Raw genomic sequence first — 17,939 nt, 5'->3', positions numbered from 1 at the left:
AGCTCAATATTGTGTTTGGTAACTCGGCAACAAAGCACTCATTTGCTGCGAGAAACAACTGAAAAGTGGAAGCAGCTATTTGCTGCTTTCAAAAACCAGCTTTTTATCTTAGAAACACGGGTGAACAGTAATGTTTAATGAAAGTTTGCAAATGCTAATCCTACGCTCACCTCTCGCGTCGTCCTCTTCCTTGCTCTGCCATCTCACTGGTTCTCTCCCTCCCGTCTCACTCGTTCACTCCCAACTCGTCGCCCCAAACTTCATTCCCAGCTCAAGCCTCCACCTCCTGCCACATCAAAAGTCCTATATAATTTGATTCCAACCCCTTTTTGAACCCCGACCTACCCTCTTGACCCAATCTCCTCCTAATCCTAAACCTGGCATGGCTGAAAAGCTGAGGTACCCAGTATCCAATTCGATAAATTCAAGCTAAAAATTGATATATTTCAAATACCCACAACTGAACTTATCTAAATTTTAATGAATATGCCGAGAAAGAGCTGCGGCAATGAAGAATTTGAATTGGGTTTCTGTTTTTGTATTACACAGAAGTAGGGAAAGGATAAAAGGGTCGGTAACAACTTGAATTTGGTTCAGTGTGTTGCAGAGAGGAGAGAGAGAGTGGGTGGGGAGAGACAGGGATGGATGGATGGTTGCTTGGGAGAGACGTAATGATGGAGGAATTGGGGTTGGAGTGGCATGACCTCCCCATCCCACCGATACCCAGGCGCAGATGCAACCTCACCCAAAACCCAATTTTTAGTTAGGGAATTCGCCGTTTCTATACTGCGACTGGAGGGAACGAAGAATCAACATTCTGGGTAAATGAATAAGAAGCCGCTCAAGATTTGGAGCCCTGTGCGGCCACCCCGTTTGCCCTGCCGCAGGGCAGGCCTTGAATCAATTTCACCAAAAGTGCTTTTAGTTAATTTAAAACTACTTTCAAACAAGCACTTGTTTGATGTCCCAAAAGTTCAAAACTTCAAATTGAATAAGAAGCCGTTAGCATGAATGAAGGCAAAGTATTACAAAGTCTACGCATTCGATGCAGAAAAGTGACAGATTGGAATACGTTATAATTTTATTTATAAACATTTACAAGGAAAGCAGACAAGCAAATGAAATTAACACATTCAACCTCTCACTTAGCAAGCTAGAGATTTCAGCCGGGTAGGTAAGTACATTCTACATATTAGATATATATGCTAAGCATTTAAGCACATATACATGTTTATGTCTTGTTCTTCAAGTAAAGTAGTGGTTATAGTTATACTAACATCAGGAACGTTGGGAATTGAATTCCAGGGAACGCGAGTGGCGCGGCTGAACTCTCTTCGTCGAATTCGCGGTCTTCTTCATCCAATTGACAGAGTTAAAATGCAGGAACCAGAGCCGGCACCGATGAGACTTGAGTTCCGTCGTAAATGTTGATTTCTTTGCTGTCGTCTTCGTCTTCGTCTTCCTCTGCTTCCCACATGAAGCTAGCGAAGGACCCCAACACCATGCTGCATTAAACATAACATACACAAAACTTTTTTCTTACGCTTAGGAAAAGACGACGCTTCCAAATTGGGCAAAGCTCCGAGCGCTTTATTTCTTAATCTTGTTTACAAGTTTAAACAAGTGATAGAAAAAATATTAAGCATTACAACAAGCAAATATTCAATTTTTGGTGAATTTAAGTTAAGTACACGTGACACACTTTTAAAGAGTATATTGACATAAATTCATCAAGTTAAACTTATTTTTCTGAAAAATAGTTTATGGAATTAAGTTTGGAAGATAAAATAGTAGTTTGATTTGCAAAATTAGTGGATATGGGTAAAAGAATTTACGATATAATACTACGTGGAAGTAACGTGACTTAAAAAGTTGAAAATTTGAACAGAATAGTTTAGAGACTTAATATCGAAAAAGAATTAACTTAGAGACTTCATCTATGCTCCAGTAATAATTCAGCGACCAAATCGACAATTTACTCGTTCTTTTTCAAGAAAAATTGATAACAAAATCTCTAAACACAATAATTATCAAAAAGTCCCTAAACTTTCTCGTATTTTTCTCACTTCATACCTGCAATTACTAATACTAAAAACATCAAACTAAATTCCTTGCTTGGGTAGATAATCTCTCGTATATTATCTACCCAAGCAAGAGAGTTTGAAAAAAAAAAAAAAAAAACGCACATACCAATCGTCAGGGGAGGCAGAAACAGCCTGATCAAAGTACGATTTAGCCCGCTCCTCATCTCTCTGCGTCTCCCAGATTAGCTTTGCGTAGAGCGACAACAACTCACCGTCTCCCGGACTCCCCAATATCGCCCTACAATAGCATTCCTCCGCCCCCACCGCATCCTTCTCCACCTAATCCAAATCATTCAATCATTTTTATCATCTTTCTTTTCTCATTAATCATAATTAATTTGCAGATCAATTTGATAATTCGATTAATTAATCAATTACCTCGTGCAAGAATTTCCCGTAGTTCCTCAGCAGCAACGGATCGCCGGGGTTTGACTTCAGCATCTCTCGATAATAAGCTCCGATCTTCCTCTGCTCGCCTTCCTCCACCGTTACAGTTTTCCCTCCGCGATCGCCGCCGCCAGGAACCAGCTCCTCCGTCGAAATTCCACTTCCCGCCAATTTTCCGGCGTAACTAGCCGGCAGAGCTCGAAATCCGTCGGGCGCCGATCGGAGAATGTCGCTTTCCGACAGAGCTCTCTGGATCGTCTTATCTCGGCGGCGATTGACGTCGAAATGCAGGGAGATCATGGGAGATCCGACGGTGCTCCTCTCGCCGGAGAAAACGCTCGAGAGCGAGTCGTTCCGGGCTAGGGACACTCTGGGCGAGCCGGAAACGGCCGGTGACTGAAGCGCAATCGAACCGGTTCGGATCATGAGTGCTAATTGAAGCTTTTGCCTACTTTGCAGTGTCTGAACAAAGTGTGAGACTCTGTAGTTTTGCTCTCTCTCTGCTTTTTGTAGAGAGATCCGTGAAGTGAAGGCGTGTATATATAATTCACTTTGCGCCGTTGGATGCGCTGACGGGGTTGACTCGGGGTGGTACGGGATGATGACACGTGTGGAATTTGCACGTGAGGATGGCTAGTGAGTAGGCCACTCCGATGGGGAAGGCGGGAAGATCGTGAATCAGGTAAGGAACGAAGCGGTGCCAAGCCAAGTGCAGGTTTCACGACAAATCTTTGTGGGTCCCATCCATGTATTCCAAACGTGGAGAGAGGATTCTCTCCGGATTCTCTTCGAATTCCTTTCACCAAGTTCACCAACGCACACAATTCAGACTTTTGAAATTTGATCTAATGATTATAAACAAGAGTTCATTTTAAAAGTTATAATAACTTTAGCCGTTTGATCAAATTTCAAAAACTCAGATTGCGTGCCTTGATGAACCTTTCCTCCAAATGTAATAATAAAATTAGTTAGACGCTTAGAAAATTTATTTTCAACTAATTGTAATATGATTTGGCACTTATAACTTGACAAGCGTCTAAAAAATTAAAACTTGAATTAATAACTTAAACACTCATAAAATTATTGTTGAGTGAGAGCGGAAGCTACTGTTTGTTTTTAAGCAGCTAAATTTTGTTCCAAAAAAAAGCCCCCGATGGTAGTGGGACAGACCGGAGGACCCCTTCCTAGATTGTCCACCTCTGAACGTGTGATGAAAAGTAACTGAGATTTCACGTTACCTTTTTTTGGTCGCTCAGAAGTTTTGGCATAATTTCTGTGTTCCCATCCCAGCATATGGTTTTGGCATAATTTCTGTGTTCCCATACCTGCCCCATGCTGTTGGTTTTTATAAAATAAAGTACAAGGATTTGCCAACACTCACATAGGCTGCAACTTGGATAGAAATATTTGATTTTGATCAATCGTGAGCCGATAAGTTCTAAAGTATCTTGTCCAATCCAAATTCGAAAACCGAAAATCGAAAATATATGAGAAGAATTGGATACGAATTGAAATGTATTTGAATATTCCAAATCTCCGAAACTTGTCTAATTTCGTTACATACACTTAATTATGTTTTAAATAGGTTTCCTTGCTATATATTGTACAAAATACTTAAATATATGCAAAATCGGATATTTATATTCGAAACTTTTCAGATGAACACATATAACTCCCTGAATATATATTACGTAGAGGTAGCGTGGTGATGATATATTATGTAATCTTGATATGGATGAAGCCAAATAACTCCCACAATTGCAAAATTCCGAAATTGAGCCAATCTCGAAAGTTCAAATTCGCCAAGAGTATATTTTGAGATTCTGATTCCAAAATTGTGTGATTTTCATATCCAAAACTTTTTGAATTGGAATTAAAAACATGCATTTCTAATCCTAAAGAGCTAAAAATTAAGAAAACACTCACATTAACAACGAGTTGTGAACAATTAAAGCGTCAGTATATTTAATTTGAGATATGACTATTTTACTATTTTAGCATGTGATTTTCTCCCAAGTTAGCTTAACTTGTTTGGAATGAAACAGAAATAGGGCTACATCCATTGATTCCATTCCATCGATCCCCCCTCTGCCCTTGATCCCTCGATTTTGTATGCAGTTGCCGACACAGTGCAACGGTGCGTATATCCTAACCTAATGTACTTAGGGAAGGTCCCACCTGTCCCCACGTTACCCCACGTTAGGCTCCACCTGGATTTATAGCCCCATGTGTGACAATTTCCTTCATTTCACTTTACGAGAATTTTTTTCAAAGTTTTCAAATACGAGTCGATATAAATCATGACATATGAGATACCGACTTATGTTTTCAATTCAATGGATGGATGGAAAAATCTCTCCCATTTTAGGTCATGATTCATAAAACTTACGTAGTACATGTACAATATTATTGTGAAGTTTCATGTTAACTTTTGTTTAAACATATTTTTCTTTTGACACGAGACGTTGCACTACACTATACTAATGTCATGTAAGTTCTTGTCTCGTAAAACACTTGTAAAGAAGAAGATTCTAACCGCTTGATTGATCAATCATCTAATTATTATTAGATTGTTACTTTTGACACACAGAATAAGACAAATGCACACCAAGAATTTCGTATATAGCTAGAATAACCTTTACAAATTGCAAATTCTAATTTGTTAAGAATTAATCAAATTGAAGCTATAGCGTCACCATTCGTTGGAATCAAAATATCTGCAAGATCCGGGTCCCAATTTGCATCAATTAAACAAATAGTTGAAAGTTCCAAAATAATACACTCTCCAAGAGTATCTAAATTGATAAAGAGAAGAATAGTAGTTTCACTTGTAAAGAAAAGACAAAAGAAAATTGATCGACCTTTTAATGGGTAAATGTCAAATCCCAAAATCAACTTAATAAAGTGCGGTTTATCTTATCTCCTAATAAAATATTTCAAGTTGATAAGATAAAGTATGTACCAAGTAACTCTAACGTCGTTTTTATTATGATAGCTTGCTTTGTCGTGATTTTATCGTTTAATAATCATTTCGTTTTTATATTTTAGTTTTCAGATGAAAAAATGGAGGAGTCGTTTTCACTGACATATTTTCATTTGACATGTTCTTCATTTCTCCCTTCTAGGCTTTCTATCTCTCACCAACTTCTGTCTAACCCTAACAACTAGAAATAAAAGAAATGGTTCAAACCAACAGTTTTCGATTGCTTATCGAATTATTGTTATATTAAGTAACTTCAACAAAATTAGGGTTTGGGGTTTAAGGGGTCGTGTTTGGGCCTATTTTTCACACCATATGAACCCGAGAAACACAACCTGTTGTCGGGTGTAAACTTGGTATCAAATTTCTCTAGTTAATGTGCAACTGTCAATTCAGTGTACATATTATGGTCTAATAGTATTCCTCTTTCCTTGTAAGTAAAAAGTCCTACGTTCGATTCTCGCTAGTGGTGAATGTGAACCACATTATTGCTAGACCATTGTGAGGTTTAGCCCACTCTCCCACCTCCTTAGTGTATATCGTTTGTTAAACTATGTGTGCATAATGATTCAAATAATCTGCAGATGTTAGTCTCAAGTGTTTCTTGTGGCACAAATTTGCGAAAACATTGAAAAGGGTACAAAGATCTTGATCCCAAACCACCATCCAAAAAACATCCCACTGGGATGTAAATGGTAATACAAAAAAAAGGTCCACTATAATACGTTGATTTAATCTTTCGGTGGTAAACCCACGATCGATCTGTAAAACTAACAGCCATACTTGTCCGGCTTCATGCAAATCAGGCCGACGGATAACTCTATGAGTACAAGAATGTACCTGATTGTTTGAAGTATACGAGTGTATTTAGTAACATAGACATTTCTCCTCTGTTTACGTTTCATCCTCCGCATCGAAACCTGAATTTCAAGATAATAGACTACAATTAAGATCAGAAAGACACAACTTTTGTAAGTGAATGGAACCATCCCTACTACGTAGTCAAATACAAGCGTGAACAAGATTGATTGCAACCTTATATGTCAGCCTTAAATTGGAAGCTTATCCTCATCTGTTATCTACTTAGCTAATAATGCCCTTAGCTTCACAACAATGCTAATATGGAGTGTGAAGCTGATAACGATAGTACATGTAAGGTTGCTTTAATTGCTCAGATCTCTTTGTATTTAGGATGTCAAAAAAGGACTATCAATAAAACCGTCAATAAAAGTATACGAACCTCCAAAGACCAAGCCTACTGATTCTTCTTTAGCTTGGATGTGGAAGAAGATGATCTGAGATCTTGACTAGAAGTTCTAATAATGAAAATAAATGTTTCCACGAGCATGCCAATGACCAATCCAAGAATGCCTCCAGCAGCATTCTGAGATGAGAAAAATTAGAGCGCCGTCAACTTATATAATACTGTAAATAAAAAAAAGAACATGCAGATAAAATAGGAACCAAACAATAATCACATATTACAATGCCCAAAAACCAAAAAATAGTTTAATAAAATAGAAACTACTCTCTCGAAGATACATACCATGACGGGACTGTGGTTAAACAAAGCTCTGAATGCAGCATATCCTACCAAATAGCAGGTAAACATGGTCACCACAACATGTAAACCTGTACAAGTTTTGACTGTTTTAGCACTGGAGCATCCAAAACATATTTTCAAAGAGAATAAAAATTCTACAGAAAATTTACACAACAAACACAACTAAAAAGGAGAAATTAAAAGATTATCAATCATTCGCTAACAAAGGGATAATAAATATATTTTGTTTTTCTAAACACAACAATAAAAAAAAAAAACAACAAAGCCTTTTCCCACTAAGTGGGGTCGGCTATATGAATCCTAGAACGCCATTGCGCTCGGTTTTGTGTCATGTCCTCCGTTAGATCCAAGTACTCTACGTCTTTTCCTAGAGTCTCTTCCAAAGTTGTCCTAGGTCTTCCTTTACCCCTTCGGCCCTGAACCTCTGTCCCGTAGTCACATCTTCGAACCGGAGCGTCAGTCGGCCTTCTTTGCACATGTTCAAAATCACCGGAGCCGATTTTCTCTCATATTTCCTACAATTTCGGCTACTCCTACTTTACCTCGGATATCCTCATTCCCAATCTTATCCTTTCTCGTGTGCCCACACATCCCACGAAGCATCCTCATCTCCGCTACACCCATTTTGTGTACGTGTTGATGCTTCACCACCCAACATTCTGTGCCATACAACATCGCTAGCCTTATTGCCGTCCTATAAAATTTTCCCTTGAGCTTCAGTGGCCTACGACGGTCACACAACACGCCGGATGCACTCTTTCCATCCAGCTCGTATTCTATGGTGGAGATCTCCATCTAATTCTCCGTTCTCTTGCAAGATAGATCCTAGGTAGCGAAAACGATCGCTTTTTGTGAGCTTCGCTAGATTGCTCCGGTCATTAGTGTGGATAAGTATATAAATGGATAGAGATAGGAAAGCAAACACAAGATGTACGTGGTTCACCCAGATTGGCTACGTCCACGGAATAGAAGAGTTCTCATTAATTGTGAAGGGTTTACACAAGTACATAGGTTCAAGCTCTCATTTAGTGAGTACAAGTGAATGATTTAGTACAAATGACATTAGGAAATATTGTGGGAGAATTATCTCGTAATCACGAAACTTCTAAGTATCGGAGTGTGGTGTCGTCTTGACTTGCCTTATCTGTCTCATAGGTAGATGTGGCATCTTCTCTGGAAGTACTCTTCCTCCATCCAGGGGTGGTATCTTTAACTGGTGGAGATGCACAAGGTAATGTATCAATTTCACTTGAAGCTTACTTGTAGTTTCAGGCTTGGTCAAGCGCGATACAAACCATGTAGTAGGAGTCCCCCAAGTCGCCGAGCTAGGGGGTCTGCTGAAAGAGGTGACAGACAAGGTAAGCAATCAGAGCTCCGACTGATTGTTCACCTTCTCCCCATCTTGCAGCAGCATGAAGGATAAAGAGAAGAAAAATGAGAAGAGATGATATGAGATACTTTTGCTTTTGAAGAAGTAACTTTCCACAGGCTTATTCTTGAACTGAGCTGGAGGGTTTTCTGGTTTCCTCCAGAGTATAAGGCCGACTGAAGAATTTGAGGGTCAAAACAAGTCCATCAAATCTAGAGTACGTTCCACCCTGCTGATATGGGATACTTTTGCTTTTGACAGAGTAATGAATGTATCGGCACGTGTGCTGTTACGCTTGTCTCCACATGCTTCCTTGTATCCTTCGCACTTGCCCTATCTGTTCCTCAAGCAGATGCGGAATCTTCCCTGGAAACATAAGATGTTGAAGATGAGTACTCGAGAGCAATGCCAGGTAAGTAATCAGGTAAGGGGTTCCAGGCAGTCAGTTCCTGGCTGGAAGCTTGATTCCAAGTGCTGACTGATTGCTCTCTTTCTCCTTGTCTTGCAGGTAAAAACAAGGCCAAAAGAAAAGACAGGGAAAAAGCATGATATGGGATACTCTTGCTTTTAACCCTGATGATATGAGATATTCTTGCTCTAGTATAGCTTGTTTGCAGAGGTATTATCGGGGGGAAAGAAAGCTGAATATTTCGAAAGGCTTCGTTGGGAGTGCCCTCTCAGATATGATGAAGGGTTGAGCATTTTTGCAGGTCTGCCTGTCCGTTGGGGATGGAGGTCGACATATATAGGAGTCTCCCTAACAACAAGTAGTAATGCTATTCCTTTACCCTGCTTGGTCATAGCACGGTAGTGGGAGCTGCCAGTTTCACATGTTTTAACTCTGTCAGAGCACTTTGAAAAAGTGGTCTGTGGTATCTGGCTCTCGAGATTCGGAGAACGATGCCTCTTCGATTTTTGAGAAAGCAATCATGCTGGGGGTATGACTCTCGAGATTCGGAGAGCAGTGTCTCTTCGATTTTTGAGGAAGTAATCATGTTGGGAGTCTGGCTCTCGAGATTCGGAGGGCGGTGCCTCTTCGATTTTGGAGCAAGCAATCTTGTTGGGAGTGTTGTCTCGAATGTGAGTAAAGGTTGGGCATGTTTGCTAGTCTACCTTGCCACGAAGCACAAAGGTTGACACACAGGGACTTTCCAATTATCCAGCAATGGTACTGTTCCTTTACCCTCTCTTCGATTTTGAGAAAGTAGTCATGTTGGGAGTCTGGCTCTCGAGATTCGGAGGACGGTGCCTCTTCGATTTTGGAGCAAGCAATCTTATTGGGAGTGTTTTCTCGAATGTGAGTAAAGGTTGGGCATGTTTGCTAGTCTACCTTGCCACGAAGCACAGAGGTTGACACACAGGGACTTTCCAATTATCCAGCAGTGGTACTGTTCCTTTACAGTTGTGGGTAATAATATGGTAGCTAGACCTTCAAAATTTATGTGTCTAAACTTTTGTTAGTGCTGTTTCTTTGCTATTCTTTTACCTTTCTTGGTCAGAGCGATGTAGTGGGAGCTGCAAGCTTCACGTGCTCAACTTTGGCAGAGAACTTTGGCAAAGTTATTTGTGGTACCCATGAGCTATTGTTGCGTGTGGGAAGTGGGTGATTGAACAGTAAGATTCATGTGCTTTCTACTTCACCAGAAGTCTTCGACAGAATGCCCATAATTTCTGCAAAGCTGAGTGTGCGTGTGACAGGTGCTGACAAGGCTAGAAAAGTAGGTGCCTCTTCGATTTCTGAGATCGGCCCTCGTGGTCTCTGAGCAGCCCAGCTTTTGAGAAAGCGAGCGCCTCTTCGATTGATTCGGAGAACGATGCCTCATCGATTTTTGAGAAAGCAATCATGCTGGGGGTCTGGCTCTCGAGATTCGGGGAGCAGTGTCTCTTCGATTTTTGAGAAAGTAATCATGTTGGGAGTCTGGCTCTCGAGATTCGGAGGGCGGTGCCTCTTCGATTTTGGAGCAAGCAATCTTGTTGGGAGTGTTTTCTCGAATGTGCGTAAAGGTTTGGCATGTTTGCTAGTCTACCTTGCCACGAAGCACAGAGGTTGACACACAGGGACTTTCCAATTATCCAGCAATGGTACTGTTCCTTTACCCTCTCTTCGATTTTTAAGAAAGTAGTCATGTTGGGAGTCTGGCTCTCGAGATTCGGAGGACGGTGCCTCTTCGATTTTGGAGCAAGCAATCTTATTGGGAGTGTTTTCTCGAATGTGAGTAAAGGTTGGGCATGTTTGCTAGTCTACCTTGCCACGAAGCACAGAGGTTGACACACAGGGACTTTCCAATTATCCAGCAGTGGTACTGTTCCTTTACCCTTGTGGGTAATAATATGGTAGCTAGACCTTCAAAATTTATGGGTCTAAACTTTGTTAGTGCTGTTTCTTTGCTATTCTTTTACCCTTCTTGGTCAGAGCGATGTAGTGGGAGCTGCAAGCTTCACGTGCTCAACTTTGGCAGAGAACTTTGGCAAAGTTATCTGTGGTACCCATGAGCTATTGTTGCGTGTGAGAAGTGGGTGATTGAACAGTAAGATTCATGTGTTTTCTACTTCCCCAGAAGTCTTTGACAGAATGCCCATAATTTCCGCAAAACTGAGTGTGCGTGTGACAGGTGCTGACAAGGCTGGAAAAGGCTGGAAAAGTAGGTGCCTCTTCGATTTCTGAGATCGGCCCTCGTGGTCTCTGGGGAGCCCAGCTTTTGAGAAAGCGAGCGCCTCTTCGATTTTTGAGATCGGCCTTCGTGGTCTTTGAGCAGCCCAACTTTTGAGAAAGCAAACGCCTCTTCGATTTCTGAGATCAACCCTCGTGATCTCTAAGCAGCCCAGCTTTTGAGAAAGCAAACGCCTCTTCGATTTCTGAGCAGGCGCCCCTTCGATTTCTGAAGCTTCGTCGAGTGCAGATTTTTATAGGGGCTGGCATTAAGTTCCAAAGCACACTTGAATCTCCACCAGTAGAAGCTTCATTCTTGCACTTCTAAGATCTTGATTTGTCCGACCTCTTCTCTCTTCAACACCTTTGAAAATGTCTGGCCCCTCCGACCGTCGTTTTGACTTGAACCTTGTTGAAGAGGCAGCCCCGCCTTCTCCAGACAACATATGGCGCCCATCCTTCGTCTCCCCTACTGGTCCTCTTACCGTTGGGGATTCCGTGATGAAGAATGATATGACCGCTGCGGTGGTGGCCAGGAACCTTCTCACTCCCAAAGATAACAGACTACTTTCCAAACGGTCTGATGAGTTAGCTGTTAAGGATTCGCTGGCTCTCAGTGTTCAGTGTGCAGGTTCTGTGTCTAATATGGCCCAACGCCTATTTGCTCGAACCCGCCAAGTTGAATCATTGGCGGCTGAAGTGATGAGTCTCAAACAGGAGATTAGAGGGCTCAAGCATGAGAATAAACAGTTGCACCGGCTCGCACATGACTATGCTACAAACATGAAGAGGAAGCTTGACCAGATGAAGGAAACTGATGGTCAGGTTTTACTTGATCATCAAAGATTTGTGGGTTTGTTCCAAAGGCATTTATTGCCTTCGTCTTCTGGGGCTGTACCGCGTAATGAAGCTCCAAATGATCAACCTCTGATGCCTCCTCCTTCTAGGGTTCTGTCCAGTACTGAGGCTCCAAATGATCCCCCTCCGGTGCCTTCTCTTTCTGGGGCTCTACCGACTGCTGAGACTTCTCCTAAGCAACCTTTGTGAAGGCTCCCTCTTGTGTGCTTATTTTGACTCATGTATATGTACATATTTGTAGCTTATCGGGGATATCAATAAATAAGCTGCTTTAAATTAGAAAAATAAACCACTCAACTCTATTCGGAAATAAGAGGAATGAATTTTAAACAGAGATTCAAATATGTAATCAAACTATTTCAATGAATTCTTAACACAAAATGCTTCCCATGAAGCAAATGTTCTAGGCTAGGGAGCCTGTACTGCCTTCCTTTCAGTTCCAGTTTCACCTAAACCAGAAAGAAATCTCTAGTTTTGTGAACTAGTTCCAGTTTCACGGTTCACCCAAACTAGAAAGAAATCTCTAGTTTTGCAAACTAATTCGATTCCAACGTGATTTCATGTACTCTTTACATAAATAATGGTCTACTATCATGTTAATTTAAAATGCAAATGTATCCAATACTCTTATGACTTGGTCCAGAAATTATCAAAGAATACTCCCCCCACCCAATGCTCTCCCTATTACCACCAGCCAGTAATTTCCCCATATATATCCTAGATTCAAATTTCTCAATCAGTCACCAATTTCCTTTCAATATCATCTGCTGGGAATGTAATGGCAAGCATAGAGTGAAAATAAAACAGCAATATGACAAAAAATAACGGTCATAAAATTTCTGGCATTAATACACAGGAAAGAAGAAATTATTTCTTTCGTCATTCAAGTGCTAACACATTAGAGTAATCCCACATAATCAACAAACTGCCATAGAACACCAAACTGCCCAGTCAACAAAACCAGCAAGTACTTTGCACACCCGTACAAATAATTAGAACTTTTGTACAGATCACATATGCCCGAATGCATCCTAGGACTCACCAAAATTTCATTATTCTTTGAAATTCCATATAAGCATTAGATACCTCAGGAGCTAAGTTTTTGAGCAGTTGGAAAATGTATTCATTCAAATGGAAAGTATTCACTGAAACAGAATCTGGTTTCTTTCTTGCTTAACATTTCAAGCTTCACCCTTAACATAGTTCTTTCATGCTTACGTAGGCATCCAAACTAGTTATTAAGACAGAAAATTTGAACATGTGCTGAATGGAAAAAAAATATATATTCTATATGCATTCCATGTCGATGGCATGATAAAATCACAAGGTAAAATACTATTATTGGTTGACCTGCTCATGAAAATGGAATCAATATCATCTCTGATGACCGATGAGCAACATTTACATGCAAAGGAAACCAAAGAAGACACCTGATACGTGACATCTCAGAGTTTATCCATTAAACCTTTTAGAATGGATTCACAGTTTTCATTTGAATTACCATGTTTAAGTCCAACCAATCTGACATTGTCAAGCATACCAATCCAACCATTCTACCCCCTCTAAATGTCATGACTCTACACTTTCAGAGAATGAAAAATTGTTTGAAATAAAAAACATCCTTGTATTATATCACAGTTTTGTTCGCATTCCCCTCAAATCCATTCACATAAAAATCAATTTCCATCAATGGACCAAAGCAATAACTACAAATTGAACTCTTCCTGATAAGATCATTGAATTAAAGAAACTTACGCCATTATCACAAAACTGAAAAAGTCCAAGCTCAATGCATTTGCCACAGTAATATCATTCAGAAACAAGCAATAAAACATTATCTTAGACATGTATAAACTCTTTATCTTACCAAAGCCGAGTTGATCCTTGTAAGAAGAGAAAGGCTCAGTGGTTTCTTTTTTAGGTGTAATATCCTTCACAAGTTCTGCATATGCATTCCTCTCCAAAACTTCAGCCAGCTTCTTAAGTCTAGCCTTCAACTCCTCACTCTAAACACAACAAGAACAATTACATTTCATTTGGAATCTCTGGAAAATACAGGAAAAAATAACAAAGTTCAATTGCAAACCCAACAATACACAAAGGGGTGATATAGTGTTTTGCGTTTCACCTTTTCTCTGGGTTTGGGGCTGGTGAGGACGAACTCGCATCCGGAGAAGAGTTGGGCCAAGTGCGGTCGGGTCGAGGCATCAGATGCAACCCAAAGAGCTCGGAGAGACTTGTACGGTACAGTGGGTTTGGAGGATAGATTGGAAGCAATTTGCTGGAGTTCATGAGAGAGGTGTGGGTCTGTGGAAGCTGAGGTGAGGAATGAGAGGATGGGTTCGGTGGTCGATACGACCAGTCCAGGTGGGTTCATCGGATCACTGCTCATTTTCCTGTGATTTTATAAAAAGACCATAGGGCTTCAATTTATGACCAACTTTCAAGACAATATTAATAACAATGGTGGATTCTTTTTCTTTTTACTTAATTAAGAATTGGATTGTAAGAACAATAGATTATGCAAATTATCATCAAAGACCCAGGAATTACAAAACACAACTGTCCAAGTGAATAAAAAAAGTAACCAATGAGCAAGAACATGGGAATTACCTCGGCAAGGTGTTATGCAATCGAGCTCAATACTCCAAACCTGCACAAATTCAACTGAAAAGAAAATCAGAAAACAACATTCAATACCAACATTCTATTAACCGGAATACGGGAAAAAGAAAACCAGATTCGACAATGGGGTCGGCGAGGATTTGATTGAAGCAGAGGGAAATGCAACCTCACCGATCCAATTGGTGGTGAAGACTTATCAATCTTGACTTTGGAGGAGGAGGAGGAAGAGGAAGAAAGAGAAGGAAAAGCAGGGCTCTGTAAGTTGTGTTTTCAGGTCTTCCTCGTTAAGACAATGGAGATGGAGAAGGTAAAATTTTCAAGTGGTCTTAGAAGGTCTGCAATTATTCTCTTCAAACTAAATCTGAAACGTTGGTTTCTATAACTAAAGAATCAAAGGCCAAGATTAGCTTTAACCGGGTCATGTTTACATGTGTATCTATCCACATGCAAGAGAGACTGTTTGTTTGAAATGCTTGAGAAACATATTTGATGGGAATTGATTCCCTCATTCCTTTGTTATGTCAGTTATTATAAAGGACTTGAACAGGCTTGCACAGCTAGATCCACCTTGTAAGCTCACTGTAAACCATCAATTTACGGACCTAGGGTTAGCTAAGTTGGTTAGAGCAGCATCTCCGTCTACACTAAACTTGAAGTTCTCTGATCTTAGTTTAGATGAATTTAATGTTGGATATCTACCATTTGTCACATAAATAAACACACACCATCAATTTGTTTTCCTTTGCTAACTTTTCTTGAACAAACTCACTTCAGCAACCATCAAACACCACAAACTCACACAGCCATGATACTCGGTAAATCAACTATAATCTCTCTTTTCATTCGAACCATGTCTACATATTCCTTTAAAATTTTCAAGGGGAGCAGAACAAAGAACAACTGGTATGATACATAAAAGTAAAATGAAACAAGTTTATAATTTGTATCTTCCAATTGGCTAATCCATGACATACGAAAAGTAAAATTATTTGAATTATAAGGGAGACCCATGCAAGCAAGTATGCCAAGTTTTGTGCCTAACTTACAAGATATCCACAACTCATAAGCACTAAATCGTCGATGCATTAGCATATTTAATGATTGCGAGGGATATATTCATAGAAACTAACATAAATAGTTATAGAACAGACACTAAATTCCCATCAACACATGAGAATTGAGAAATGATGATTAGTACTTGATCGGTTAAAACTACTTGAATTGAAAATAATAACAAGAGAATGAAAACTGAGCCTTGTAAACATGTAATTGTAGCGCTTGTTATTTACAGTTACGAGCCGATACATGAGAACAAAAAGTTCATACCCATCCGCGAATCTACATGTGAATTTTTAGCAAAAAATTCCAACTCCCCATTCCCTACTTTGGCTAGGTAGAGAGCCCAATAAAACCAAGACTATTTACCAACCCCTTGATTTTCTGGTAACAAAAAGCACAATACAATTGCATTAACCTTACAAAGATTCCAAATACTTCAACGTATGAAAAAAAGCTCAATTAATGGTCTCTAAAGATAGCCACTGAGTTTGTTTAGATTCAAATAATGTTCAAAAATGGCCAAGGCAGATACATGGTTGCTACTAGACCCATTTGACAGATAGGAGGAGGAGGCAAACCTCAAGGATGGCCACCATTGAAACAATAACAATCTCACCAAAAACCAAAAAACGAAATCGAAAGAAACGAATTCAGCCAACCAATCAAAATCACAACTTGGAAACTCCAAAAGATGATAAATGTATCAAATTAGATCCGAATTCAACACCCAAATAACCAAATTAGAGAATAATCAATTGGGTACCTGGAAAATGAGAAGATAGACAATATCCAGATGGTAAATAGAACCTTTGTGTGCCAGTTAGACGCGTCTTCAGCCCGCTGTCTCTAGTTGCGTTTCGGCGATCGAGCATAAGATCAAAGAGAGTTGGAGACGGCGATGATGGCAATGAGTAAAGGGAAGGAGATGATGAAGGCGAAGGAGAAGATGAAGCACACATCAAAATTCATTTTCTTTGATAAATTGATTCTTTTGTTAATTGTTCTTCACATTTTCCACGTGGCATATTTTAAATATCCACATCAGCATTTCATTCTTGCTAAATCATTAATTAACGGTCAAATAAACTGATTAATTAATAAATATATAACATTGCAATAAATTCGTAGGTTTGTCTACGAAATGTCTTAATGGGCCACATTATGTATAATTTGGTTTACCAAAGGGGCTTTAGAAAACACTAATTAAGAAGTATTTGTAAATGAATCTTTAGATTATCTCAAAAGAAATGTTAAATTATAAGAGTCAAATTATAATTGATGGTTAATATGGCAATCTGAAGTCTTATGTCAAATTTTTTATTTTTCCAACCGAATTGTCAAATATTATTATATTATTTAAATAGAGCTTGAAATGGTTATAATTATTAAAACAATGTTGAAACAGAATTAGTGGAAAAAGGGACCCACAATTAAAATGAATTAAAAATAAATTTGACATTAATGTTGTTGAGCCATATATTTTCACAAAGAAAAATATATTAATAATAAATAAATTGCTTCTACAAGGGAAGAAGCCGTGAAAAACATGGCTTCCTCAACAAAAGAAGACATGCAGTCGGTTATGTAAAAAAAATGGGGAAAAATAATAAATAGTAAGAAAATATGTGTTTCTTTGCACAAAAGAAGATGATGTGCTCCCTATTTTTCTGCAACAAAAGGACGTGGAGGACTGCATACAATTGGTGGGAGAAGTTAAGAGAAAGTGGTGGAGAACATGGCCTCTACCTTGCCTCATGTAAAATTCTAGGGCCTTTCTTGGATGCCTATAAATAGGCACTAGCCGCAGTACACGGGGGAGGAGGAAAGCAAGAGGTACTATGCAGAAATTGAGAGAAAAGAAAAGAAGCAACGAAGTATTGCCGGAAGAGAAGACGAAGTAATTCCAGTACTGGCAATTCCGAACCAAGCATTTCAAGGAAGGAGAGCAAACTACAAGCAACAATCAGAAGGTATAAAAGCTATGTTTCTTTTCTCTTCATTTTCTCTCCAGTAAATTAATTTTGCAGGCAAGCATTGTATTAAGTCCTTCATCTTTCCCACCACAACCTAACTCCTTGTCACTGTCGTTAGTTCCTTGAATTTCTTCGAGGTGGTCTAAACTACCTCGTGAAGTTCCAATCAAATCTATGTGATCCATGCTCACCGTCCATGCCAAGAAAGAAAGGAGCAGTTGGTGTCACTCCCTGCCGAGTCGTCTCTGTAATGAAATTTTAAGTGGTCTAGAACACTCGACGAAGTTTGAGATGAGGTTCCACGGCCACATGCTCTATGCTCCCTACCATCGTCATCGGCTCTAAGAATTTCCATGAGAGTGGTCGATGCTCTCCATTGTCCATGCTCCG

The 17,939-nt window shown here is 39.6% G+C and overlaps 2 protein-coding genes across 7 annotated transcripts; both read right to left on the bottom strand.

Moving 5' to 3' along the window:
• Positions 1–1,056: 1,056 nt before the first annotated feature.
• Positions 1,057–3,146, bottom strand: LOC103436913 (uncharacterized). The gene is made up of 3 exons (XM_008375367.4): positions 2,463–3,146; positions 2,191–2,363; positions 1,057–1,505 (listed from the first exon to the last, which is right to left on the bottom strand). Exons 1-3 carry the CDS (start codon positions 2,895–2,897, stop codon positions 1,373–1,375), a joined length of 741 nt encoding a protein of 246 aa, XP_008373589.3. The 5' UTR covers positions 2,898–3,146; the 3' UTR covers positions 1,057–1,372.
• Positions 3,147–6,038: 2,892 nt separating this feature from the next.
• On the bottom strand, positions 6,039–16,568 carry LOC103437014 (uncharacterized). Of its 6 annotated transcripts, none has more exons than XM_029104472.2 (7): positions 16,340–16,568; positions 14,506–14,545; positions 14,021–14,288; positions 13,760–13,898; positions 6,998–7,041; positions 6,692–6,835; positions 6,039–6,371 (listed from the first exon to the last, which is right to left on the bottom strand). In XM_029104472.2, exons 3-6 carry the CDS (start codon positions 14,282–14,284, stop codon positions 6,707–6,709), a joined length of 576 nt encoding a protein of 191 aa, XP_028960305.1. In that variant the 5' UTR covers positions 14,285–14,288; positions 14,506–14,545; positions 16,340–16,568; the 3' UTR covers positions 6,039–6,371; positions 6,692–6,706. The 6 variants fall into 6 exon arrangements, with proteins under 6 accessions (XP_028960305.1, XP_028960299.1, XP_028960300.1 ...); XM_029104466.2 differs by having other exon boundaries at positions 6,998–7,083; positions 16,340–16,555; XM_029104467.2 differs by having other exon boundaries at positions 6,998–7,083; positions 14,506–14,559; positions 16,340–16,543.
• Between the last annotated feature and the right edge of the window lie 1,371 nt (positions 16,569–17,939).

Source organism: Malus domestica, chromosome 06 (genome assembly GCF_042453785.1).
Source record: "Malus domestica chromosome 06, GDT2T_hap1".
NCBI lineage: Eukaryota > Viridiplantae > Streptophyta > Magnoliopsida > Rosales > Rosaceae > Malus > Malus domestica.
The sequence above is the reverse complement of the archived record's forward strand: the minus strand, read 5'-3'. Positions and strand labels throughout refer to the sequence as shown.

Coding starts and splice junctions, on each gene's coding strand:
- LOC103436913 (XM_008375367.4), bottom strand. CDS start 2,897: ATGATCCGAACCGGTTCGATTGCGCTTCAGTCACCGGCCGTTTCCGGC. Junction 2,364..2,462: donor ACGGGAAATTCTTGCACGAG/GTAATTGATTAA, acceptor GATTTGGATTAG/GTGGAGAAGGATGCGGTGGG. Junction 1,506..2,190: donor TCTGCCTCCCCTGACGATTG/GTATGTGCGTTT, acceptor TGTTTAATGCAG/CATGGTGTTGGGGTCCTTCG.
- LOC103437014 (XM_029104466.2), bottom strand. CDS start 14,284: ATGAGCAGTGATCCGATGAACCCACCTGGACTGGTCGTATCGACCACC. Junction 7,084..13,759: donor CAAGGATCAACTCGGCTTTG/GTAAGATAAAGA, acceptor AAACTTGTACAG/GTTTACATGTTGTGGTGACC. Junction 6,836..6,997: donor TTAACCACAGTCCCGTCATG/GTATGTATCTTC, acceptor TTCTCATCTCAG/AATGCTGCTGGAGGCATTCT.